The sequence below is a fragment of the Vicugna pacos genome, chromosome 34, assembly GCF_048564905.1.
Source record: "Vicugna pacos chromosome 34, VicPac4, whole genome shotgun sequence".
In the NCBI taxonomy this organism is placed as follows: Eukaryota; Metazoa; Chordata; class Mammalia; order Artiodactyla; family Camelidae; genus Vicugna; species Vicugna pacos.
In genome coordinates, this window is record NC_133020.1 from 8,617,444 (window position 1) to 8,634,943 (window position 17,500).

The 17,500-nt window shown below is 44.7% G+C and overlaps 1 protein-coding gene across 2 annotated transcripts in view; it reads left to right on the top strand.

Moving 5' to 3' along the window:
* Positions 1–637: 637 nt before the first annotated feature.
* The window catches only part of ST8SIA1 (ST8 alpha-N-acetyl-neuraminide alpha-2,8-sialyltransferase 1), a 107,109-nt gene continuing 90,246 nt past the window's right edge, over positions 638–17,500 (top strand). The window contains exon 1 of one of the 2 annotated variants that reach the window (XM_006199929.4): positions 638–1,452. In XM_006199929.4, the coding sequence (XP_006199991.1) occupies positions 1,217–1,452 (236 nt within the window). In that variant the 5' untranslated portion in view covers positions 638–1,216. The remainder of the gene's footprint in view (positions 1,453–17,500) is intronic. The other variant, XM_072954310.1, reaches the window with a different exon arrangement.

A 17,500-nucleotide genomic window follows, 5' to 3' on the forward strand; every position in this document is an offset into this window, starting at 1 on the left:
TGCAGCAGCCCCTTTCCCCGCAGGGCGGAGGCGAGGCGGGGGACCCCGGTGAGCACGAACCTCCTCGTGCGCGCGCGTGCGGGCCCGTGTGTGTCTGCGTGTGTGCGCGCGCGCGCGCACGGGGGTCGCTGGAGCCGCGGCTCCGGGACCGGGGGTGGGGGTGGGGGTTGGGGGTTCAGGAAAGAATAAATCTCCGCCGGCCTCCCCGCGCCTCACTGCGGGTTAATAACCAACCAGTGAGATAGAGTCGAGGGTGACGGCGGCAGGGTGAACAGCCCCGGCACGCCGGCTGCGTGTCGGAGGGTCAGCCTATCAGTCAGTCTCCGCCGCACTCAGGGATTTGTATATATACACGTTGGGGAGGGGTGTTTTTTTTGTTTATTTGTTTCCATCTCTCTCCAGAGGACAAGGGCGGGAGAGCGGGGCGCGCGCTCCAGCCGCGCGTCGCGGATCTGAACGGGTCGAAGGAGGCAATTTTGCGGGTGGGGGAGGGAGGGGAGACCTTGATTTCCACCAATCCCCGGGCGTCTGTCTGCGAAGTCCCGGGCGCAGCGGAAGGCTGCGGCGCGCCGCTGAATTAACTGATGAGAGCGAGTTCTTTTCTTCTCCGGGAGGGGTGGGGAGCGGGGGTCCCGGCTGAAGAGGCGGAGAAGCCCGGGGCGGGCTAGCGGTCCCGGGCCGCCGTGGAAATTTCCAAGGACTTGGCGCGGCGCGGGGAGCGCGTCTGGGGTGGGGGGGTGCCTGGCGGCGCAGCGGCGCGGGAGGCGGGGAGAGGCGGCGAAGGGCGCAGGAGCATCGCTCTGAAGGGGACGCCGCGGGCCAAATGTCTGGGGGCAAGCCGAGCCTCTCCCCGGACCCAGGCCGAGGGCGACCGTGATGCTGCAGAACCGGCGGGAGCGACGCGCCGCCGCCGCTCCCCGCGCTCTCTCAGACCCCAGCGCCCGCCTTCTGCAGGGGAAGCGACCATGGCCATAGCTCGTGACTTGCTTCCCGGCCACTTCCCCTAGAAAGAAATCCTTGAAAAAGTTGCCTCGGGAAAAATCCTTGCGCTGACCTTTGGGGCCGCGGGCGCCGAAGGAGCGTGCGTGCCAGTGCGAGCAAGAAAGGGAAAGGTGTATGTGCATGGGGGGCCGGCGGTGGGGGGACCCTCCGCTGCCACTGCGCCTGGCGTTGTGCTGAGGCTCTGGCCCTCGCCCCCCGGGACCCCGGGGCTGCGATGAGCCCCTGCGGGCGGGCCCGGCGACATACATCCAGAGGGGCCATGGCCGTCCTGGCGTGGAAGTTCCCGCGGACTCGGCTGCCCGTGGGAGCCAGTGCCCTCTGCGTCGTGGTCCTCTGTTGGCTCTACATCTTCCCGGTCTACCGGCTGCCCAACGAGAAGGAGATCGTGCAGGGGGTGCTGCAACAGGGCACGGCGTGGAGGAGGAACCAGACGGCGGCCAGAGCCTTCAGGTACTCCTGCCCTCGCGGCTCCACCCCTCTCGTGTCCTTTCCTCCTGGTGCGTTGACGACAGGGTCACCGGCCCTCAGAGGCCCTTTTCGTCCGGTCCTCCTTGTCCTCCTCCCTTTCTTTGTCGTTCCCAACCTGGAGACATTAGTCAGGGGCCCTTTCCCAGCCCTTGCCCCAGGAGATGTGCAGAAACTTGCTCTGGCCATGTAAAGTCTGTACGCATTTCTTCCCAAGCCTGGGTTTCTTTCAACGATTTGCCTATAACCGGTGGGAGGAAGAATCCTGGCTAACTTTGTCCCTTGAACTTAATGAGAATTTATCTCTTGGGCTCTGCAGACGTTTGAAGCTATAAAGAATTAGAAGCAGGTACCAGGCGTCTTCCTGAGGTTTGGTGAATGGTTGGTAACGTGCTTCACAAATGAGGGAGTCATGGGCAAGTCTTGGGCAGTGAGAATATGGACACCCAGCCGGGCTCTCGCTGCTTTGTGCAGTGTGCCTGTAACAAACACAGGACACTTACTGATGCCCTACTAAGAGCCCAGTGCTGTGTGATTTTTACTGAACCTTCAACAACTTTCTGGTAACAGATATTCTGTCCCCATCCTACCAACCACAAACTGAGTCTTCAGAAGGAGGAGTTACTTTCCCAAGGTCATGTACCTTTGAAGGGTCTGTGGTGGAATTTCTGTCACACGAAGCTCGAAAGCTCCCAGTTCTTTTTCTTGGCTTGGACTGTGGACGCCTTCTGGAGGCTGGGATATGTGCATTAGGCAGGGGCTTGAAGTCAGAAAGCAGACAACAAATTCAAACGAGGTTGGAAATCGGAACTCGGAGGACCCTCTCAGAGGTTGTAGTTTCCCTGCGCTTCTGGGGATTTCAGTTTAAGTGTCTTAAAAATAAGTTCCTTTGTGAAGTCAGATTGGTAGTGAGACAGGGCTGTTTCCCCTTCCTCCCCGCTGCCCTGTTCATATTGAAGGAACAGGCGGATGCTTCTGCCACTGCCAGGTGCCCCTTTCACCTTCAGTTCCCTGAGCTGACGATGCTGCAGTTAGTTCTAACTAGGACTGTAGTGGTCCGGGAGTGGGGCGGGGGTATGGAGCGCTTTCCTTTGCTGTGTACAAGATCTTTCCAAGCACTATATTGGTAGGTGACAGCCAACTTCAACGTTTTTCACTCTTTTTAGTTGCAAATGTTCAGAAACATCTATAAATTTAAAAAGAAAAAACTTTTAAACCATGTAATTTCTCTCTGCTTCTCAGGCCTGCTCCCGGAAAGAAGGTCAAATAGATAATAGCCAATCCTTGCAGGGAAAGGCAGCTGAATTCTCCTTTAAGCTGAGAGGGAAGATGTCTCTCTTTTTAGAATTCTATCATTAAGTTTAAAAATAACCCCACTCCCCTTAAAACTATATCAGAGCTAATTTTCTCTCGCTGTCACAGTATTGATTGTTGGACTCAAAAGACCCCAAAAGGCATATTATCCAGCAACTCTTTTCTCTAAAGACAGAAAGCATTTTCATTTCAAGTGATAGAAGGAAATGAGTTAAGAACTTCCCATTGGTTTGCAATGAAAGAGCCCCTTTATTTAATATAGGAGGAGGAATAATGAAGCTCTGTTGGAGAATAAATTTCTCTTCGAGAACATAATTGAGCGGAAAATGCTTCATATCCTCAGAAGCCCAGGTGGGCTGCATCTGAGACACGTCTGCCCCTTGCTGTCTTGCCCGGGATGGTCTTCAGTGTGTTTGGCTGGCATTTTGTGAAAATCCATACGCTATACAAACTGCCTAAACACTTACCCCTCGAAGTTAGTGTCTGTAAAACTGTGTAAGAGGCACCATTGCGCACGGAAAGGAGTTTGGGCTTCGGAGTAGAATCCTGCATGTTTAGGCTGACAGGGCCATGACGAGGTATGCCACCTCTTTGAGTTTTCATTTCCTTATTAATAAGCAAGTATAATAGCATCTACCTTGTGGGGCTGGTATCAAGTTTAAATAAAAAACCAATGCCAGGCTGCTGGCACATTTACCCCGCCAGTGGTGTTATTGTCATTGTTACAAATTATAAATTGTAAGTTGTATACGTTGCAACTTAAATAAGAACATCTGGCCAGCCCATAAGAATTTAGAATGGTTCACTTGCCAGATTTGCAGAGAATCATTATTGGTCCATATTCTGAACACCGCCTGCCCGCCCACCCTTTGCCCTTAAGCTAATGAACAGAGATGAGGATTTTAAAAGATAGTCAAAGTATGGTGGTCTGTTAAGTCAGTTTTTTTTTTCATTCTGCATGTTTAATTGTTTTTTAACATCTGGTTGTTAGTATGTGAGCAGTCGTGTCTTATTGGTAAATAATAGATCAGCCAGAAGTCTTTATTGTGTTAAGGAAACACCGCTTGGGGAAACAGGTATCTGTGTTTCCCAGTCTGAAACATCTGCACAAATACAAGTATGTGTACATAAATGTCCAAGGTGCACTTACATGTGGGGATATAGAGATACATGTTCATTCATAAACCTTGGAATGGTGTATGTCCATGTATAAATATATGTATATTCATTCATACATACATACAAGGAATCGCAGTCTGTCTGTCGACCAGTCTCGAAGGCACCAGATGTGAGTTAGGCCCTGGGGGGTGGCAGTGAAACAGGATGGGCAGAGTGCTTCCTCTGAGACAGCTTACCTCCTCCTAGGGGGCGACTGACAAAAACAAATGAGTAAGGAAATGCGATGGTTTATTGTTAAAATGCTGTGAGGATAAGAGAAAGTGTTTCACTGTGTTTAAAAGCATCAGAATTTCAGGTTCCATTTTGCCCATGGACTTCTGTGATTTTCTTTTTCTCCAAGCTTAGACCTTGTTAAGTACTGACTTCTCAGAGGGGGGCTTTGACAAACTGCTCAGAGGAGAACAGCAAGAAAGTAACAAAGCTGCAAGGGTTTTTTGCTTAATAGGAAGTTTTGCTACCATCTGCGAGGAAGTAGAAAGATGGAGAAATGGATTCTCCCTGCTGTGGAAATATAAGAACATTTCCCGTTGACTCTTGTTAACTCTAGTCAAGTAGTGTGAGGAAGTGCCAAACCCAAGTGGCTTTTATCTCTTCCGCCAGGTCCTTGCCCATTTCATTGGCTTCTTAGGAATAAATTTCAGCTCAGAATTTATGTGCAAGGCTTTATTCTTAGCACCTGACATAGTAAAAACAGCAACAACAAATACCAACAAATTATTAGACCCTTGTATGCATGGCGTGATGCTCAATGTTTTAAATGTCCTGTCTGATTATAATTCTCCTAAGAACCTTGTATAAGTGCGTACAGTATTATCCCTGTTTACCAAGATGAACATGCCCAGCAAGGTTAGCCTGCAAGTGATTGACATCACTTTTATTAATTGAAGTTAAGGACAAAAGCTGGTCACATTCAGAGATGAACTGGTCTCATTCAGATGATAAAACCACCCCTCTCTTTCTTGGTTAACCATCTCCTAATATGAAGGGATCACCACAAGGTCTCCGGAAACATTTAAAATTGTCCTTTGAGGAAATCCGCCACCCCACCACGCGGCTTGCCCACACGCACTGCCGGACACACCTCACTGGATATCATCATCACCAAACAGTCCCGGTCCCTGCCTTCAAGGGCTCGCGGCCATCCCATGGGACAGGCTTCTATGTATATACCTGACAAATCAACTGGCAGTAGAGCCGTCGAAGAGAGGCAGCGGAGCAGAGTGAGAACCGAGGGATCCCGGGGCTGTCGGCACGTGGTTGGAGTCCCCTTTCCAGATGTGTGACCACCGGCAAGCCCAGCTCTCAGAACTTCACTTCCCCTGCTTCTAAAATGAGGTTTGTCATCATTTCTTAGAGGTGTATAGTGCAAATTATATGCTAGCATACAGTCAGCACCCAGGAGGAGGCCCCTGGTGGAGAATCACTGTTTTGGAGAAAACAAAACCAACCCAGTTGATAGGATTTTAAAAACCCAGAGAAACATAATACAATTGGGAGCTAAATGTAGAAACTGCAAACTATAAATGCTTTGACTTCTGCAAGAGGAGTGAACGAACTGTACTTGGATTGAACGGCCGGGGCTTGGTTAGGGAAGCGTCGGGTCAGCAGATGCATTTTGGGAAATTGACAAAAAGCAGCTGTTTGTGTCGGAAGCCAGTGTGAGAACTGGCTAGGGGGGTCTCGTCAAGGCCCCTCTTAGACCCTGGCAAGAAGAGCTCATGCTTCGTGTTGTGTTTCGGGGGGCCTCGTTCTATTCCCCCTCTGGTCTCACCCCTTCTCAACTGGCCTCAGTGGGGCCTTTGTAGGCTTTGGAATTCCCAGCCCAAATGACTGGAGCCCACTCCACAGTCTGCCTGCCTTCCCGGCATCCCTTATCCTCAGGGTGACTTGCCACAGTGCTGTGCGCCCTGCTGACCCGTGGGCTGGCCAGAGAACGCTCTTTGTGGGAATGGGAGGATGCGAAAGGAACTTGGATATGCGACTAGGGGGCGTCACGTGTACACATGGAAAGGGGGGCTCTCCGTGTTCTAGTACCAAACTTACTGGAGTTTGAGAAGTTTAAATTTGAGTCTGGCATTCTGGGTGGTTATGCAGGAGTATTTGTCGAGGAGAAAGGATAGAGGAGAGAACATTTTTTAAAAAATCTGTTTCTTAATTTGATTGTAACATCTAAACATTAGATATTTGCGTACTTTTGTCCTCTGCCTTGCAAATGGAGGTGTTTGTTGTTGTTTTTTTTTTTGTTTGTTTGTTTTTACAATTTGGGAGCTTATTTGTCGTCATTTTGGAGAGGAGTGTTTAGGAAGCTAGTTGGATCAGTTGAATAATTATATACGTTGGTGTAGTGTACGGCCAGTTTGTCTTTTGACAGAGCTGTTGTGTTAGGAAGTCAGAGCTGGTGTATCAAATTAATATGCAGATTGTCACCTGCAGAATGAGGAGACCCAGGCTGCCCCCTGGGGGCGGCAGGTGGCTCCCTCAGCATCCAGCTCCCACTTTGGGGAGGTGAAACCCTGGGGTCATATTGGCTGAAGATACAGTTTCAGTGCACCCACAGGTGCAGTGAGCTCGGGGAGGGACAGACCTCCTTCCCAGGCCAGGAGCTAGTGAGCAGGTGATAGATAACAGAATAGCAAACACCTGTTACTTATATCGTAGTTGGGGTGGAGGTCACTCACTTCGTGGGCTTAACTCTAAGTGGTTATTTTAAAAGGTGCCTGGGGAAAAGCAAAGAGGGAACTTACGGCTGGTATCCTAAACTCAAGTCCTTATCAAACTGTCCAGACTCTGAATGTGAACAGGTGATCATACTGTAAAATGCCTAGCCTGCAGCTCAGAAAGACAAGTTTTTTTCTCAAAGGTTATTTTTCTCATCACAGTTGTGAATCATTTTGGAAGTGATGCTGATGATGTATCATTAATGTGGTCCCTTATGATGATTTCTAGTAAAAGACTTTCCAGCTTTTCATTCTATTTTGGCTCTGCTGGGAGCTGTGTGACCTTGGGCAAGTTGCTTAACCTCTCTGTTCCTTTGCTTTCTCATCGGAAAAATGATATCATATGCTAACCCACTGCCAGGGTTTATGATGATAATTAAGGGAGCTAATTAGTGTGCTATCTGTAGTCATTCTCACCTGGCTTGGTGAGATGACAAGATGCTTCTTCCAGACTTTGGGACCCCCGAGAATCAGGTTTTGATCCTGGTTCTGTCATTTATTAACTCTGTGACCTTGAAAAATTTAGCTGGCTTTTCTGAGCCTTAGCTGTGGGTGGCAGTTCTTACCTTGAGAGGATTAGGTGCTATATAATTGCTAATTATTAAGCCATAATGAGGAGAAAAGCTGCTTTCTGGGCCACATCCTATGTCTGTTGCTTGTACTTTCAGGAATGGAATATATGACAATGAAATGTGACCTTTTTACAGCCTTCTTCTTCAAGTGTTAGTACTAAGGATGCATAAAATGGCCAGCAGAATTTTAAGGATGAGAGCAGACCCCAGTCATAAATCACTTATTCATTCATTCATTCATCCATTCATTTATCTACATTTAGTAAATGCTTGTTGTGTGCCCGTGAGGTGCTGGAACATACAGTGATGAAAGTTAGATATGGTTCAAGATTTTATAAAATTTACAGCCTGGACTAGTGTCATTAGATCACTAGGAAATTGAGGTCATGTGTTTCAAGGATGCTAGTTTGTCTGTTTCAGATAATTCTGCTGAGTTTTGAAGCTACTGATTTTCTCCCTTTCTGTTGGACCGTCTCCTAGCTATGGCATTGCCTGAGACGGAAGCAGCCAAGACCACAAGAGCTGTGTCACTCCTTTAATTAGGTGCCAGGAGGAAGCTGAGATGAATTCAGAGCTCCACGTTCTCCATTATTCAGGGCATGAGTACCAGAGTACACGACCAGAGATTCACAAGTGAGTGTAATGAGAAAGGGCTTTTTTTGAACGAAGTGCTTGTTTCAATTATTCATAAAACAAATATATGCATTTTATGTCCCTCGTGCTTATTTTAAAAATTTATAATGTTTATTGTTCATCTGATTTTAGAAGTAATAGATACCTTCCATAGGAAAATTTAAAATGTAGAAAAAAAGGAGAAAAAAAAATCACTCATAATTCTGTCCCTCAGAAGTACTTACTGTAACACAGTTTCTTTTTTGTATATTTGTGTGCACATACATATATTACTAAATTGTATATATTTTGTATATTTAGTTTTACATCCTCTTTTAATCACCCAATATTATATCTTTAACATTTTTCTCATCTAATTAATTTTTAACTTACAAGCTTGTGATAAAATAGTTTTGTGATTTTTGCCTTGGAAAAAAGTTACTTACCATGAGATTTAAAAAAAAAATGTCCCCACATTAAAGTAAATTACTTTCTTCCAAAGGATCCTTAAAAAGGATATTGAAATTTGCATGTTAGATTTTTTTCTTTAATTTCATCATATGTATTTGGGAAATACTGAACATAGGAAATCAGTAAGCCTCTTCAAAGAGTTCTTTGTCAATGTTGGATTTAATGATAAGAGCAAAACTATTTTCATTTGTAAAAGTGACTCACATTTAATCACCCAGAGACAATTATTCAGTGCTCCTGTGTGTATGTGTAATGAATCTGATAGTACATGCTGAATATTTTTGTAGTAATAATATATGTAGATCCACATCCTCCCTTTTTAATGGCTGTAAGATTTCCCTTTGTTAGGGTAGTTAATAATTTATTTAAGGAATCCATAGTTATTGGATATTCATGTTGCAGTTTCTCACCTTCATAAATAATGCTTTTATGAACATTCTTGTGTATACATCTTAAACATTTATCTGTTGTTTTCTCAGTATAAATTTCTAAAAGTAATTTCTTGACAGTTTTTTCTCCTACCATCAGTTCTTAGGATAGAATCTTTTTGGAGGGGGGTTACTGGGTTTATTTATTTTAATGGAGGTACTGGGAATTGAACCCAGGACCTCATGCATGCTAAGCACACAGTACCGCTGAGCTATACCCTCCCCCCTTTACCATCAGTTCTTATAACTGGTTTCTTCCATTGTTCATAAAAAATCTTTGACTTTGACTAAGGGCAGATTTGAGGTTTCCTCCATTTCAGTGTAGATAGTGATTGCATAAACAGCAGACATACGATGATTGTTAACATTGAATGATGAAATTCCCCTTAGGGAATTTTCAAGAGGCCAAAATAACTAAGAAAGATTCCCACACAACTGGATATGTCCAGTGGCAGTCTCCCCTCACTGAACATTGCGGAGACCTAGCTGTGGGGATTTATTTAGTGAAGTGGAATGTGTGCCTTTATCTGTCCTGGTGTTTATCCTCCCCTTTAGCATGGTCCTTCATCTACCTTTAAAAAGCATTGCCTTGTTTTTAAATAAATTCATTTGTGTTTTTTTTTAGATTCTTCATATGAGTGATATCATGTAATATTGATCTTTCTCTGTCTGACTTTCTTCATTTAGTATGATAATCTCTAGGTCCATCCATGTTGCTGCAAATGGCAATATTTCATTCTTTTTAATGGCTGAGTAATATTCCATTGTGTATATATACCACATCTGTATCCAATCATCTGTTGATGGACACTTAGGTTGCTTCCATATCTTGGCTATTGTAAATAGTCCTGCTATGAGTTTTGAAGTGCATGTATCTTTTGAAATTAAAGTTTTCATCTTTTTCAGCAAACAGACTCACAGACAGACAAACTTATGGTTATTAAAGGGGAAGGGGGGATAAATTAGAAGAGATTAAAAGATAAACACTACTGTATATAAAATAAACAACAAGGACAATAATTATTCTATAGCACAGGGAACTATATTCAGTATCTTATAAGCTATAATGAAAAAGAATCTGAAAAAGAATAGATCTATATGTGTATAACTGAATCACTTTGCTGTACACCTAAAACTAAAACAATATTGTAAATCAACTATACTTCAATTTTAAAAAAAGCAGTGCCTTTATGGGACCATTTGCATCATTTTCCCAGAACTTAAGCAATTAAATAAAACTAAAAGGGAAAATGAACTTCAGCTTCACTCTGAGGTAGAGATTTCAAGGAAAAAGACAATTGTCTTAAAACAATTGCATTTTCTGACTCTGTTAAGAGTCATTTTCCTGTTTATTGAAATTAAATCTCTTGAGCTTGAATCTGGAGCAGATCACATCTACCTGAGGGGAGGGTGAAGGTGCAGGAAAAAGACACAAAAATCCTATGATGGTGTTTTGTTGGGTCGGGTTTTTGGGAGGCTGGGTGTTGGTGATTGTCTTGACACTGGCTTATGTCCTCTCTACCTCTGTCCTTCTCCCCTTGGACCTGTTTGAAGCATCTTCCACACGCTGTTGCTTTGGGGCTTCAGGGTCAAAGATTACTCTTGTTTATACTGGTCTGTTTTAGATCACTCACTGCAGCCTTACTAAGTGTCTAACAACTATTTGCTGTCTGAATGGAAACTAAATTGTCTGAAAAGCCTGGCCACAGCTTTCTGAATACCTTTTGGGGGTAGTTTTGTTTGTGGCCTAATATTAAGTTTCCATGCCATAAATATTCACTCCCAATGCTTTCATTCCTCCTCCATTCATCCCTTTGTTCAGCAAACGTCCCTTCAGCGCCTTCTCTGTGCCAGGCGCTGTTGCTAGGCCCTGAGAATAAAGCGCTTAGCCAGGAGGATGCGGGCCTTCCTGCGGAGAACACAGCGCACAGTATTTATAGGGGCAGCTGTGTTCTCCAAAAACCCTCCCAGCTCCTTTTTATGGAGGAAAACCAAGCCCAGGTTGACCTTCCCTTTCAGAATGGAGCTGTGCGTGTCAGTGTTCGGTAGGGGCCGGAGAGGGCCCAGTTCCCGCCTCTGGTCCCGTGAGGTTTTGGCCTGCGGGGTGGGGGGGAGGGCTGTGAGCCCAGAGGCCTCCACGCAGTTCAGTGGTATGATCTCTCTCCACTCTGGATAACCTCTGCAACATGGGAGATGGTAGAGAGGAAAAGCCCCTGAAAGCATTGCTGAAAGATACATGAGTCCGGGCGGTAAAGCAAAAAAGTCAGTCAGCGGTGGCATAAAAGAGATGGAGAGGCCGGAGGCTCGGATGGGGCTCGCTGACCTTGTGAGCAACTGATCCGCCCTCAGGCAGCCACCTCCCCACCCGACCCCCTCTCCCTCTCTTATCCTCCCTCCCCCTTCCCCACCCTTTTCCCCCGCCCCTCCCTCACCCCCCAGCCCCCGCATAGTGAGAGGAGCACAGCAGGAAGGGGAGGGGCGGGACATTGTGGCGTCTCCATGTGGGGTCAAAACAAAGTCATTTTATTTTTGCCTGGAACGGGCTCCAAGTGTGCCTGGTCAAATCCTCCTCCTGGCCCTCACCGCCTACTCCCCTTCTCTGACTCTAATGGGTCTCTGACCAGCTTGGCCAGATTTGATCAGTTTGCAGCACCTTGATCATTGAGATAGTCTTAGTCTGGTACTGAGCTCAGTTTTGTTGGCTTTGTAACACAGTGAAAGTTCTTGTGTCTGCCTGCCGTCTGCGCTTGCTTTGACCCCACGTGAACCTCCAGCCCCCGGGGTGGAAGTGTGAAGGGCGCCCTCTGACACGGCGCCGCCTGGTCCTGGGAGCGGCTCCCCCCACTGCTGCTCTGGGAGGACCAGGCTATTCCCTGTCTTTCTGTTGGAGGCCGAGCCCTGACAGGCTGCCCACGTCTTTTAAGGGCATATCGTCCTGGCTCCTTTGCCTGGTGGGCAGCCCTTTTAGGTGGGAGTAAAGACGCCATCCTTGCCCCACCGAAGGGACCTTGCCCCACCGAAGGGACCCATCCGCCTCAGCCTCCCCGTGTCTTCCCATGTCTGTTTCTGCTTTTTAGACAGCGCAAGGCCCCTGCAGCGAAGCATCTGAGAATGAAATGACTGTTTCTCTTTAATGCAGACCCTTAGGGCCTTTATAAGTGGTTCTTTTGGAATTTCCCCCATCCCCTCTTCTTGCCTAGTTGGCAGGAAGGAAGGACACTGTCTGCCCCCTCCACAGGGCGGAGGAGCAACAGCATCCCGGAAAAAAACAGGACCCTCCAGAGACTGCTCGTGCCTCCCGGACCCTCTGGCTGCGTGGCGGCAGGACTGCGCCTCTGCTCAGGTGCAGCTTAGAAGTCTTGTAGAGAGGTGACTGGCTCCGACTCCTGGCAGCTTTCTGAACTTAAGCATGTTAACCACTTAGCACATGTTGGTCTCAGTTTGGGGCACTGACCAAAATTCCCAGGGAGAAGGAAAAAACCCTCATATTTTGTTGTACTTGTCCCCTGGATGGGTTTTTGCACCCTAAAATTCAGTCACTGTGCACTGCTTCTTAAAGGATCCCAGGTGGATCCCAGGAATAGCAAATGAGATGCTCAACTGAATCTGTACTTTCATCTTAAGCAGATGATCAAGGTGTCTCGTCCCCTAAAGGCAGCCATCCTCCCCATCCCCCATTTAGGAGGTTTACCACAAATATCTTCAAATGTTGCTCCATCATTTAGCTCTCTCTTCCCCTGCTGATCCATTCTCATTTCCTTTTCTTCTCACTTAGGAAGCCTCGGGGGCAGACCAATAAGCGATAGGCTTAAGTTGACCCTAAGGGGAGGATGTCCCTCTGGCCAGGAACCCCCCAGGCTTGATTCTCTTGGGTGGTCCCTCTTCTTCAGGGAAGGGAAGAATGCCCACTCCTCAACATGTTTCTCTGGCTCCTAGTTTTTTCTTTTTTTGACCATGATTGGGGGATGGTGGGGGGGAGTGGAGAGGGCATTGATTGCTAATGAACCATCACTTAAGTCCTCCTGAAAGGTCGACCCCATATCATTCAGTGCGACTCTCAACTGTGAGGTATTTAGCAGTCGTATCTCCAGTTTGGATTTAAACTACAGTTCTAGCATAAAAATCCCACTGAACATCCTGTTACAAAAGGGAAAAACTTGTAAAGCAGCCAGGAGATTGGTCTAATTTATCAGATCTCATGATTTATGACTTTTTCAGTTCTTTTTTAAATTGAGGTCTAATTGATTTACAGTGTTGTGTTAGTTTCAGGCATACAACAAAGTGATTCAGTTATGCATACAAACATATCTATTCTTTTTCAGATTCTTTCCCACTATAGGCTATTACAAGATACTGAATATAGTTTCCCTGTGCTATATAGTAGATCCTTTTTTTAAAAAATTAAATAATTATACATTCTTTATTTTAAGAGTCTAAACTTCCTACTAGTACCGGTTTCTAATCCTCCTTAATTTTCCTTTTTTTCTACTTACAGTAGGTCCTTCTTCATTGTCTATTTTATATAAAGTAGTGTGTAAGACTTAGGACTTTTAAGCAGTCTGAAAGATTCTCTTTGGATTTTTAAAATAGAAATGCAATATGGAAAATTAAGTTTACGTTTAATTAGCATTTCTTGAGCACCAGTTATGTGCAAGCACTATGCTAGGTCCTCTCACACGCAATATATCCTAACCCTCGATTTTAAAATCAGCTCAATTTTTCAAACAATAATGATATTTTTAGTGATAGAGTTGTTATTTATTTCGTGTCTGCCATATGCCAGGCCCTGTTTTAAGCAGTGTTATCATTTAATGCTCACAAATGCTCTGTGAAGGAGATATTCTTATCCTTTTTTGACAAAGAAACAGGCTGTGAGTAATTATTTGCCTAAGGCCGTTTAGATTGTAGGTGGTGCTGAGAGCTAGCATTTAATGAACGCTTACTATGTGTCAGCTCCTCTTTTAAATACCTCATGTACGTTCCCATCATCACAGGAGCCCTGTAAGATAGTCCTTCCCCACCTCGCACCCAGACAACACAAATTTATTATTTTACATCTTTGTAGAAGTCCGACATGGGCCTCTTAAGTCAAAGTGTCAGCAGGCTGCATTCTTCTCTGGATGGTCTAGAGGAGGATCCATTGTCTTCCTCATCTGGGTTGTTCGCAGCATTCACTTCCTTGAGGATGAAGGACCAAGCTCTTCTCGCTGGCTGCCGACTGAAGGCTGTCCTCGGTTTCTAGAAGCCACCTGGGTCCTTGGTTCAGGGTTCCTTTCTTCCTTCTGAGCAGCTCCCAAGGGTGAGTTGGGTCCCCCACCCCACCCCTCCTGCCTTTTTGAAGACTTTATTTTTTTTAGAGCAGTTTTAGGTTCACAGCAAAAGTGAGGGGAGATTATCAACCTCCCTGACCAGAGTGGTGCATTTGTTGCCATGGATGAACCTACATTGACATTATAATCACCCCAAGTCCGCAGTGTACCTCAGGGTCCACTCTTGGTGTTGTACATCCTATGGGTTTGAATAAGTGTGTAATGACATGTCTTCATCACTAGAGTACCATACAGTGGATTTTCACTGCCCTTGAAATCCTCTGCCTATTCATCCCTGCCCTCTCTCCCAGCCCCTGGCAACCACTGATCTTTTACTGACTCCACAGTTTTGCGTTTTCCAGAATGTACTAAGAGTTGGAATCATGCACTATATGTAGCCGTTTCAGATTGGCTTCTTGCCCTTAGTAAAATGCATTGACGCTTCTTCCATGTCTTTTCACAGCTTGATAATTCACTTTTTTTTTCTTAGTACTGAGTAGTATTCTGTTGTATGAATCTACTACAGTTTATTCATCCATTCACCTCCTGAAGGACGTGGTGGTTACTTCCAAGATTTGACAGCTATGAGTAAAGCTGCTATAAACATGTGTGTGCTGGTTTTTTTTGTGGATATAAGTTTTTAAATTTTGGGGGGTAAATACCAAGGAGTTTGATTGCTGGATTGTATGGTAAGAATGTGTTTAGTTTTGTAAGAAGCTGCTAAATGGTCTTCCAAAGTGGCCGCAGCATTTTGCATTCCCACTGGCAATGAATGAGAGTTCCTGTTGCTCCACAACCTCATCAGCACTTGGTGTTGTCAGTGTTCCAGATTTTGGCTATCTCATTGTCGTTTTAATATGCGTTTCTCCAGTGACATCTGATACGGAGCATCTTTTCATGTGCTTATTTGCCATCTGGTGGTGTATCTGTTAAGGTCTTTGGCCCATTTTTTTTTAACATCGGATCTAATTGACATATAGCATTGTATTAGTTTCAGGTGTACAAAATAGTGATTCAATATTTGTATACATCATGAAATGATCACCACAGTAAGCCTGCTCAGCACCCACCACCATCCATAGCTACAAAGTTTTTTTTTCTTCTGATGAGAACCTTTAAGCTCTACTCTCTCAGCGATTTTGAGATATACAATATAGTATTATTAACTGTAGTCACTATGCTGTATATTACATCCTCAAGACTTATTTACTTGAAAAACTCCAAGTTTGGACCTTTTGACCACCTTTGCCCATTTGACCTACCTCCATCCCCATCCTTTGGCAAATACTAATCTGTTCATAGTATCTATGAGTTTGCTTTTGTTTTTCGTTTTTGTTTTCCATTTAAAATTGTTTTTTTCTTCTTCTTATTGAATTTTAAGAGTTCTTGGGATATTTTAGATAACACTCCTTTATCAACTGTGTCTTTTCAGATGTTTCTCCCCAGTCTGTGGCTTACCTTCTCATTCTCTTGACATTGTCTTTTATGGAGCAGAAGTTTTTCATTTTAATGGAATCCAGTCAATTTGCTAATAATTTTCAATTATTTCTTTCATAGATTGTGCCTTTGGTGTTACATCTAAAATGTCATTGCCATATCCAAGGTCATCTAGGTTTTCTCCCATGTTATCTTCTAGCAGTTTTACAGTTTTTTGCATTTTGCATTTAGATCTGAGATCCATTTTGAATTTTTGTTTTGTAGAGGGTGTAAGGTTTGTGCCTGCATGAACTTTCTTTGCATATGGATATCCAGTTGTCTCAGCACTGTTTGTTGAAAAGGCTAAGATAGTCCTGTTTTATTGATGGAAAAACTGAACCAAAGCTTAATGACCTTGCTTGAGCTTATGCGGTTAAGTGGTCTGTCTGGCTCTAGGGCTCATGGGATCTAGGGTTCTAGGGCTCCTTATGATGCTAGCCTGCCTGCTTTTCTGTAGGACTGGCATTGACATGCAGGGCTTCAAATTAAAGCCTGCTACTTCCTTATATCGCAGTGTTTTAACACAAAGAAAGGACTCTCAAATGGTAAAATTTTGGTCTGTGAAGGTGAATTAACATTTGCTGTATATTTCACTATTGTTAGTATCGACGGCTGTTTTTATCACCCTGTCCTTAAGGAGCCTGCAAATCAAGCAAAGATCCTGGGGTCGAGTTAGTGGGAAGGTGTCACTCTGCCTAATGTTTCTAATTCATCCCGGTAGCTTGGTTTTAAGGTTGGTTTTTTTTTCTTTCTTACCTAACTGTTGTAGCCCACTTTCTTAATTCTCATTTATCTCTGTGAGATGGATGCCAGGAAATAATACCAACATGCCATGGCCAGGGGACTAAAATCTATGAATCAGTGAGAAATAGGAGAGGAACAGCCAACCACGTGAAGACCTTTTTCTGTGTTGCCGGAAAAGGAAAGTTACACTCTCTGTTCTCCTCACTCCTGGGATCCCCAGAGGCTTTTAAAACTTTCGGAGTCAGTCACTATCACTTCCGAGATGGAAGCTATGTGATACTATTTTGAGTTATTCCAAAAGATAAGATAGAGATCTAATGTGTAATGTCTGGTTTTTGAAAATTCTTTATTAAGATCGTGCATTTTTATTGTGAAAGCTAAAACTTACAAGTGGGTGTTAAGCAAATATAGACGTCTTCTTCGTCTCATTCCCTAGAGGTAAACAGTGTTAATATTTTGATGTGTAGCCTTTGAGATGTTTTTCTATTCAGAGTATATAATTTAGGATCCAAACTGGGATACTTGAGGTAAAATATGGTCATTATTCCAAGACAACAGCAATAGGACAAGACTGTTTCAAACAAACTGGGATATATAATCCCCTACTGTATATGAGTGTTTGTGTCTCTGTGTATAAAAACATCTGGATATCTGTGTTACATAGTGACACCTTCTAAGATGGCTCCCAGTGCCTCCCACCTCTTGGCATTCATGTGTCATATCCCCTCCTTAGTGACTCACTTCTAGAACAGAATAGAGTACTGCAGAAGTGCTGGTATGTCACTCCTGAGATTAGGCTGTAAAGACCGGGGCTTCCATTTTGGGTGTTCTCTTTCTCTCTCCATTGGGTCCACTTGCTCCGGGAGAAGCCGGCTGCCATGTTGTGAGGGCCCCCAGGCAGTTTGTGAAACTGGTCAACAGCCAGTGAGGAACCAAGGCCACCATCCACCGCAGAAGTGAGCTAGAAAGTGGACTCTCCAGCTTTTGACGACAGCAGCTGAAACTTGACTGCAGGTTCATCAGAGACCCTCTCATCCAGCTCAGACACTCCTGCCCCTCAGAAACTGTGTGAGAAAATACATCTGTGTTGTTTAAAGCTGCTGAATTTTGAAAGAATTTGTTATATGGTAATAAATAACTAACATATTTATTAAATAACAAATCACATGAAAATTATTTTTACAGCCTCTGTATTTTCCCGCCCACACCAT